We start from the raw sequence: 10,000 nt of genomic DNA on the forward strand, positions 1-10,000 counted from the left end.
GTTTCACTGGAAATAACGACCTGTTCAGAACAATGCTGAGGTGTATTAACTTACGCTATTTCAAGGATTTTGCGATTATTCCGTCTTGCTCACCTTGTACAATACGGGCGAACTATCCTGTAATTGGATGGGTCATAGTTAAGAGATGTAGACTCGTTATAAAACTGGACAAGTTTCTTTGTTTCATGTTTTTGTTCGCTTTTTTGGCCTTGACCCTGCACAAAACCCGACAAAAACACGCTTTTTTCGGCAGGATAACCAATCAAAAGTTTCGACTAATTTATTCGAAATTAACTTGCGAACCAAAAACAAAAGATTGTGCAGGGTCACGGTCGGTTCAAAATCTTATTGCGACTATGTTGTTCCTGCTTTTGAAATTCCCAGGGTTTCATAACCAGTCCCTAGATTAACTATGGATGGGTACGAGCGGTTTTAAAAGTAAAAATAGAAAGTGAATGGTTCATTGTTTTCAAGTTCACGTTGTCGTCAAAACCTAAAATTTGTTTTGTCGAGTACGGCAAAGAAATGCACGGAAACTCGTGCTGCACATGCAGCACTTTTCCTTTTTTAACCAATCATATTCTTGCTTTGTGGCGTTGTCTTTGCCGTAGAGGTCGCGTTTGCTTAAACTATGCAGAGTTCGGCAGAGATTCGAGCTGTAGAATGCGTTCCGCACGTGAAGCATGAAGTTAGTTTCCTCCTTAAACCAATGATATTATTGTTTTATGACCTTTTATGGCGTTGTCTTTGTTGTGACTATCTTCCGCTTCTCCCTTAATAACCCCGCCATAACACCCTTAACAACGTTTCAACCCTGGAAAGCCAAAGTGACACTAACAAACCAGCTGGTTCAGGTGATTTGCAGTTGATTAGTAATATTACAGTACAGGATGAACAAATGTATATGACTTATGACATATCATTTGTCTTTTATCCCCGGAGGCGATAACTTGTTTGTGTTTTGTCATAATGGGTCGTGAATACAGCTGGAATGGGATTCGAAGAGCTTAATTTACAAGCTTCCCAAATCTCGACTTAAGCTTAGAAATCTTTCAGTTATGGGCACAGAACCGCATAGAGCGAGTTCGTTCTGACGAAAGGAAATGACAATAAAAAAATATGTAGCCGTGATAAGAAGGTATCTAATGATGTGAAAGAAGACGTAACCGAACCTACGCAGAAAATATATTAGTCGCCACGCAAATGGGTGTAAGTAGTTTTTTTTGGCGTAAGAGCTATTTTCTGGGATCAGTGTTACACTGTAACGACGAGTTAACGATCGAAGCACTACAACTTCCACAACGAGTGCAAATTTACACCAGATGAAACTCAAACGCGTCACGCAGCGGAAAGCTCTGTATGTGCTGAAACTACGAATTTTCGGACCAAGTGACAAGTTTCGGTGCCTACCGTGCAGTTCATAAAATTTGATCGCATTAGGCGCCCTTTTTGTGCATACATTTGAAGCTAAATATTGACTTGAGCTATTTATCTGCATATTCCCTTCTGTTTGTATTTCTAGATCCGGAAATTGGTTGTAACAGCTTCTGTCAAAAACCAGGACAGCAACCTGAACGCTTTTATTCACATTGAACATTGTCGTTGAAGAGGTGCCATCCACTTACTGAGAAGACTCGTTACGAAGTTCTTGCATCCTTCCTTCCGTTTGCCCAGGTAAATCTCCAACAAAACACAGGACGTGAACGTGAGTTTTTCCTTTTGTGAACAGCTCAAGCGTTTTATACAGTGTATAATATTTTTATTATTTAATGCTCAAAGTAGTTTAAGACCCACATCACTCGTGGAAATGGATTTGAATTCACAAATCACAAAAAGATAATTGAGAGTTTTAGCTCGTAAGGATTTCGAACTTTTTCTCAAGTGTAGCTGAAACAACCTTTTTGATCAGAGAAAACTCATTAACGCTTGGTCAAGAGCGCATCAAACCGACCGAATATGTGGATTAGGGAGTTGTCGTGTTGATATGAATCCGGCGCGTCGAACGAAGAAAACGTAGAGTTCTAATTCAGTCACTGAGCCCAGATAGAAACGACCGAATTTTCACGACTAGCTACGACTTAGAGCGCCAAAATGGCTCCCCTGCAAAGAAGTCCAGGGGTATATTCAGGGGTGTATCATTATGCAAACCGTTTATTTTCCTATTAGGGTTAGGGTTAGAGAACTCCAAAACTCCATTCCCTTCGATTTTAAATCATTTCTAGAGGCTGTCAATTTTGGAAAAAATGGCTGTCTGTAATTCCATCACAAATGACCCAAACCGTATGGCAGTCATGTCCGTTTAGAATTCCAAAATATTAGCGTTGCTTTGTAAAACATTTCAGTGTTAGGTCTAAAAGTTAGGCCTGAAGAAGCAAGCTCAGTTTCGATGTTCTCCGCTGCTCGATTTATTCATCTGGAAGCTCGTAACCCCAACAAAAGCTAAAAACCTGCTGCCATTGATTTTATTCAATTGTAAGAGGGAAATTTACAATTCATCCCTAGGATTTGCAGTTAAAAATACGGACCGACAAGAGTAAGAAAGATTATTTAGTTTTCTTGCAGGGAGGACACGGTCACAATATTTCGAATGTTATTTTCCTATAATCTGTCATAACCAGGAAACAGATACAAAGACATATTTTATTGTATTCTGCCGGGAAAAGGCTCTAGAAAACGACATGGGTCACTAAGTTACCTAGTAACCTACGAGTACCCCTTTACAAGATTTTACGAGAAAATAAACAACGATAATTGAGGAATAGCACTTGATAAAAGCTGTCACCGAACACAATCTGAGTGGTTTGACCATCGAGCAATCAACTTTCTTCCAGCGTCCTTCATACATAAACTACACGAGTGGAAATCATTTTCGTAGAATTTTATGGCCCAAAGAAATCCCCAATGGTCTTCCTTCGATTCGCTACTGAGTTTCTTGTGACTTTTTTGTCTTCTGAAGAGTATTGATTTTAACCAAATCACCAGAAGGGCGTGAAACTCTTAAGTTAACCGTCACCAAGAACTGGAAGTAAGAAGACAATACAGTAAAACCCCGCAATAAGAACCTTCCATTTTAAAATTATCCTAAGCAGGTACTTACATAAATGGTAATAAACAGGAATTTAGACTATCTAGGTTCTTAAATTAGTTATTATTTTCTGAAAAAAAAAATCACGTAGAAGATACCAGAATTTATTGGTATTCGGTCTTCGTCCCCAATGCAGCAGCCAGTATTTCCCTATCCGTTATATAAAATTTAAACAAAATCTAAATGCGGAATTAAAATATTCAAATGAGTGAAATAAGAAAATTGAAAGATCATGTGACATCATCAGCTCTAGCCTAAAGTAATGCTCATCCTACGAAAAGGACGCTTGTAGCCGGAACCCCCGGGGGGACTCCCATACAAAAAGGGGGGGGGGGGGATGCTCGTCGTCTTGCTAAGGGGTGTAAATTTTGGATTTTGGTCTCACTAAGGGTGTTCTGGGCAAAACGCAATCACATGTAGCCGTGAGGGTCTCCTTTAGGGTTGCGCGCGAAGAAATATAAAAGTGTATATTTACACTTTCACATTTCTTCACGTAGGTGAAAGTGATAAGACATGATAGTGTCTTTGCCATCATTAAAAGTCACGGTATTTTTTGTTTCTCTGTGTTTTAATATGGTCTCTTTTTGGGGTCAAAAAAAGACTGGTCTACGCCCAAATTGGTCTCCTTTAGGGGTTTAATTTAAAATTTCCGACGATCATCCCTCCCCTTTTATATGGGAGTTCCCTCCCGGGGGGTGGGGGGGGGGGATAAGAACCTGTTTCCAATTTTAGGGTTAACAGGTTCTTGTTAAGAGGGGGTGTAACTGACAAATTATAGGCTAACAGGTTATTAAGTTCTTATATACTCGCTGGGTTTTCTGGCTTTCAATTGTATTTCACAGAATTGCTCGGTCAGTATCAAATGAACGTGAGCGTTTTAAGAAGAATGGAAGACAGTACTGTGGATAGTGTCGAAGGAACATGAAAACTAAAAGTTGAATCCACAATTAAATTGAGTGACAACGAGATTTATCACGAGAAAAGCACTCAGTCACTCCCAATTCCGTTGAAATTTGATATTTGATGAAAAAAAGATAAAGGGGAAATTGAATTATCGACAAAGGATAAGCCATTTCAAAAATTGTTCTGTTACTATTAAATATGACATTGATATCATAATGGCGGTTCAACTATGATAATACCGGAGGAACTTAAGCCAGCAAGGGGTTTTATCTCTCCTATGATAGCGTAACTGAGTATATTAGATGACAGACAAACCGATTCAAATCACGGATGCAAAAAACATTACAAGATTTGTTCAAATGAAAGGGCTTTGACTCTTAAAAAACGTTGAAAACGCTTGTGGTTAAAAGAGCACAGACTTCGGAATTAAAGACATATAACGGAGTCTTTGCGTTTCTTTCCGCCGTATATCAGTGGTTATTCATTATTTTATTCAAGACCAACAAACTTCATCCTTTACAATATGTCACGTTTCCCAAAAAACGTTGCTCTACAAATTGAACTTGCGTTTCCTTTAGTTTCTCTTTCGACTGGTACACCACCGTGGCCGCCACGATCAAACCCTGTACTCCTTACATTTCCAACTACACCAAACTATGCAACGCCTTCTCATCATATTCAGTACTGATTTGTTCTCTCCCCGCTTCAACATCATTAATTGCCTTATGCTATTATGCTAAAGCTGCTCCTTTCGTAAACGGTCATTGCTCTACCTGGGCCCTCCGCATTGAATTCTGCGTACAACTATACTTAACAGCGGGGCAGCTCTAGTCAGTGTGAAATATTTCTATTTGTAAGAAGAAAACCAGTCAAGAGGTGATTTTAGGCTGCTAATTATCGCTATAAAAGCATGAAAATTGTCTCATTTTCGGTCGGCTCTTTCTTTTGATTAGTTGCTCGATTTTACTAAACAACAGGCAAAAATTGAGCTAAAATCAATTGTTTCTCTTGATATTTGATTCAAATTATTTTAGCATGCGCACTTCTCGTCCTAGCAACGAAAGGTTTGAAGTTTCTCGCGGACGAGAGGTGTGAAGATTTTCGTCGACCTCGCCGTCGTAGATCTTAAAGCCCCTATTAATAAAGGGAACTTAAGATCTACCAAGGCGACGTCGCTAATTTCCTTTTCGTAAACAAGCGATGCCATTTTTGACGGTCGATGCCATTCTTAGCAGCCAAGCCTTTTATTCGGTTAGCTTTCAACAAATTGTTAGGATTAGCTTCATTTAAATACTTTAAAATTGCCGACTTGAAGCCGTTGTTTCAGCAGCGTAGAGGTTATGTCAACCGAGTTCGACATCGTTCGATCAACTTTTTACTGGGTTGCCAGTATGGCAATCCCAGTCCGAAAATGGGTAAAATTTCTTTGTTTTCTTTTTTTTTTCCGTGTCGGTAAAAGTCTTGCCTGTCACTCCCATGCTAAGTGGTGTCTTTGTGCATAGAGCCTTCTGTGCGTATTTTGTTAGGTTTGAGGGGGCTCGGGTGATGTGTAAATTTCTCTGGTGCACACAGGAGAACATTTAATTAACCTGCAATGGCGTCGAAAGTCATTGGAACGCGAATGGCGTTTTAGTACATCTTTAAACAAAATGTAACCTCATGGAGCTCAAGAATGGAACGTCAATTGGATAAACAAGACAGGCGGTGAAAAATGAATATCTGGAATCTTAAAAGCGACGAGTAATGGACTTCGACAACAAGCTTTTGCTCGTCGAGCTGTATTTCTAATATTTTACCAAGTGTGGTGTTCTGTACAACACTGAAACCAAATGGCAAATTCTCTGGTAACTTATGGGTTCAAGAAAGACAGAGAAGGAATCGAACACCTTACGTGGATCTGTGATCTCTGTTGTCTGGCTATTTGTATTTATTTCTGCTCAACTCTGCACAGATTGTTTACACGAAACTCGTGCTTTTTGCGAATTTTGAGTGTCATGAAATTACATCACTTGCGTGACATAGCTCAGTTTAGTTCAGTTCAGTTCAGTTCAGTTTATTTAGCCACAATACATAACGAAGTACAGCATAAAAAGAAATTATCACATGGCAAGGGAGCTCAGAAGAAACCATGGGGCTTATAGGACCTGGACCCCCTCGTTACATAAAAGAATACGAAACAAAAAGAGCTTACATGGATTGATGGACTACAGAAACTACTTAATTAAATTACCATTAAACGTAACACGATGTTTTCCTTATTTTACGATAGTAACAAGAACAAGAAGGCGAAGACATCAGAATCAGATTAATAACGTGACAAAAGATAGTTTTTAATCTTTGTGGCGTTCGTTGTCGTTGCTGTAGCAGTCATCGTTTCTTAAATTCCCTAGTAACCTTGCTGAACGTGCGGCAATCACGTGCACTTTGATTTCTTTGGGCCTGTCAACATGGACGGAGGGTGCAACCGCTAACCGAGCTACTCTGGGAGACAGCGCTAGACAGCGTAACCCCTCTTCCCGGGGCACCCTGTCTACTTGCCCGAGGCACCACGCTTCTAGGCGGGCTATCCTTTTGCCATGTAAACGGTTCGTGCTGGGTTACCCCGGCTAACGATTTGTCCAGGATTGACCCTAATTTGATGCACGCAGATTTCAATAAGCGTCACGAAGTGTTGCCTTGCTCTACTCGCCAACTTCAACATCACTTGCAATTGTGTCTCAGAGAACAGAAAATTTACGTCACACTGTCCCCCAAATGCTGCTATTTAAGTAAAGATTGACTGCTGCATTTACCCAAAGCTAAAAGTAACGCGAACCTTTACACTTACCTTATTGTTGAAAATAGGTAGCAAATGCTTAGACTTAAGGAGGCTCGAAAGGGTTTTTTTGTTGCTAGAGTGTTTGTGAAACGACGAAAGATACCAAAGAAGGATATTTCACAGTGTAGGCAAACTCTAAATATCTTTGCAACTCTCTTGTTGGGCAATACTTTATGACGTCATATCGGTTACCATGGCAACACGCCAGGTCCACAAAAAGGCCCTCTAAGTTTCAGTTTTTGAAAATTATCTGAAAAACTAAGTCGATGACCTACCGTTTTTATTTCTTTGTTGGAAATCTCCCTAAAGTCTTTAACTTATTAGAGAGTATAACAAAAAGTTATCTTGTAGAATTTAAGATACATCTGAAAATGGCGTTTTATAGTTTACAGAAAATTGTACTAGATAAATTTCCCCGAAACTTTTTTATTTAAAGTGCCATCGTGAATGATACGTGCATGCGAAAAATCAAGATAGGTCACCGCGCAAGACTTCGAGATACAGATAATTTTTTCCTGCAGGTTTTATGTCCTTTTCGCGCAATTTTACGCCGTATTTTCACTTCCGGTGTGTTGCACGCGCTACTATAGATAGAAATTTGTTTCATCCAGCTGACGCGTGTTTCTCAGTTATGGTGTGTGTAGGTTACTCGCGCGCGCAGCTAAAAACCCTTTTGAGCCTTCTTAAACGGACACTTCGTGTTGGATGTCAAAATTGGGCGTGCATCTAATCAGGGTCAAACCTGGATATAAGTGTATCCATCGTTTGAACAACTTGGGACTGAGGAATCGTTAGGTTGTGATCACTTAACCGTGACATCTACTGAACGAAATGACAAATAAAGTGCAAAATAGTTTCCCTAGAGACAGAAAAGCGGCCAAACAAAAGATAAAAAAATTAAACTTCCCGCCAAACGTTTATTTTGTCCGCCATGCACTGATGATCTTGTTCGTTGTGCTGTGTGGCCCACTCAAAAGATATCGCTCTAGCTATCCCGCTTAGGTGAGTTTCATGTAAAGGCGGGATATGGTATAGCCTTCCAAGCACGGTAACTCGGTTAGCCGGGGCACCCTTCCTCCAAGTAACAGACCCTTTGACGTAATCTTCGAAAAAAAATTTAAGAAAACCCAAATAATCAAATTAAAGGTTTTGACGAATGAGCAGACTCCAGAGAATCTTGCACTCTCTACTATGTATACGAATAATCCATTTAAAAGATTCTACACCCATATTTCAAAACGGGATGGGATGATCGCGAAATACTCAATATAGTTCAAGGTCTTATTCTGGTGTTTTTTTCCCCTTAGACTTTCTGTTATCTAATGAAATGTCCGGTTACTTTCATTTCAGGGTTTATTCAAGAATATGACAAACAATACAACGCAGGATTTAAGCGGGGTTATCTCATACATAGAGTTACCGAGAGGACTTTCCATTTTCCGACTTGTTCTTCAAATCACCATCGCTGTGTTTGGTGTGGTCGGCAATGTCATTGTCATAGCGAAGATCATTCGTGGAACAAACGCGTTTTCGGTCATGACCCCATATCTTCTGAGTCTTGCATTTGCAGACCTGGGAATTTTGTTAATCAACTATCCCTTGGCAATCTATCGCATTGAATTTAATGTCCACTGGATTTTGGGAAAGCTGGTTTGCTGTTACATCAGTCCGTTTGCAGATACATTCTTTGGTGCGTGCATCTGGTCCATCGCGGCAATTGCAGCTGAGCGATACGTGAAAGTCGCATGGCAGATCACGCTGCCGACATCGTCTCATGGAAGACGATTGTCTAAACGAATCGTTTTTATTGTATTCAGCATCTGGCTGATGTCCTTTCTCATAGCAGCCTTGCCGGCTTACCTCCACACCAAATACAACAATGAGTTTATGGAGTGTTACCTTGACTACTCCTCAAAATCTCTTCCTCGCATCGTGGTCACTTTAAATGCAGTATGCATGTTCTTCCTCCCTATGTGCATCATCGCCTTTAGCTATCGGAAGATCAGTAAACTCGTGGGGAAAAGAGCTGTCAAACTTCAAGGTCAAACACCAAACTCTTCCCTCGAAACATCGCGTGCAACGGTAAAGAGAAACACAGAGGCGATATTGGTTCAGACAAGAAAAACGCAGCGAATTCTCAAACCGCTGGTTATTTTGTTCGCTGTGACCATGCTACCTTATCAACTGTTCACAATGGCGCTGGTTTTTTGGGAAAGGTTTCCCTACCAAAACTACTTCGTTATTCTCATGGTCTACGTAAGCATCGCCATCGCAACCAATTCGGCAGCTGACCCATTGGTGTACTGTATAATGAATAGAGAGTTTCGCCGGGAAATTAAAACAGCGTTGCCTTGTTGCTTACGAGGCAGACTCTCAACATGGCGACGAAGTTTTAGGGGAACCTTCAGTAGCCTGAGGAATTCTGGCAAAAGATCGACAGGACCTGTAACAACCCAAACATTCACACAGACACGAGGTATAGCAGATCTGTAAGCTGAGTGAAATAGTTAAGGATGAAGGACAAACCAACAATGAATGTCCCCGATTCAAACATTAACAGGAGCTAAATTTGGAAATTCAGTGAAAGGTTATTTGTAGTGCAAGACATCCCAGGAAATCCATCAAAAGCTTCATGGAAATGGCCACTTACAATCAAAAGAGGAAATGCGTTGACCCGAGCAGTTCATTGACATGTCCATGCAACAGTTATGGTCCGGGCCACTATGAGTTTTGTTATGAAATCTTGACGGCTCAACACAAATTTGGTTTAAGGAGTGAAAACAATCGTTCATTCTCCGTGCGCCTTCCTCTGCAAATCAATTGAACGCCATTTTACTTCGATGAGCGAAGTCCACGCCTATTTTCACAATTGGCAAAATTGCTCTGTCTTCTCCTCTGTAGGCGCATATGTTGCGGGTAAAATCCGTTCACAGGTTGAATGTGTTTTTAGTAGGTACATTAAACAAAATTACGAACTGTAAGAGAATGATGTAATTTTTCAATTTACGAGTACCTCAGCCGAGTTTTCTTCGAGGTTCGCATTTATACCACGTTCTTCCGCCCAACTACGCCACACATTGATCCAGGTCTGTGTGCTTTTTTTTGTGTTGTCGTTACTTTTTCTTTTAAGTTTCGGATCCCGTCTTTACTGGAAATTGCAAAGCGACTGTCGGCCATTTTTTTGTTGACGTTCA

General features: G+C 40.4%; 1 protein-coding gene across 2 annotated transcripts in view; it reads left to right on the forward strand.

Annotated features, from left to right (window-relative positions):
- Positions 1-10,000, forward strand: part of LOC137993545 (galanin receptor type 1-like) — a 23,138-nt gene that overhangs the window by 11,675 nt on the left and 1,463 nt on the right. Inside the window, exons 2-3 of one of the 2 annotated variants that reach the window (XM_068839467.1) lie at positions 1,523-1,674; positions 8,157-9,783. In XM_068839467.1, the coding sequence (XP_068695568.1) occupies positions 8,172-9,299 (1,128 nt within the window). In that variant the 5' untranslated portion in view covers positions 1,523-1,674; positions 8,157-8,171 and the 3' untranslated portion in view covers positions 9,300-9,783. Of the gene's footprint in view, positions 1-1,522; positions 1,706-8,156 lie in introns of those variants that run through there. The other variant, XM_068839468.1, reaches the window with a different exon arrangement.

This window comes from Montipora foliosa, chromosome 2 (assembly GCF_036669935.1).
Source record: "Montipora foliosa isolate CH-2021 chromosome 2, ASM3666993v2, whole genome shotgun sequence".
Classification (NCBI taxonomy): domain Eukaryota; kingdom Metazoa; phylum Cnidaria; class Anthozoa; order Scleractinia; family Acroporidae; genus Montipora; species Montipora foliosa.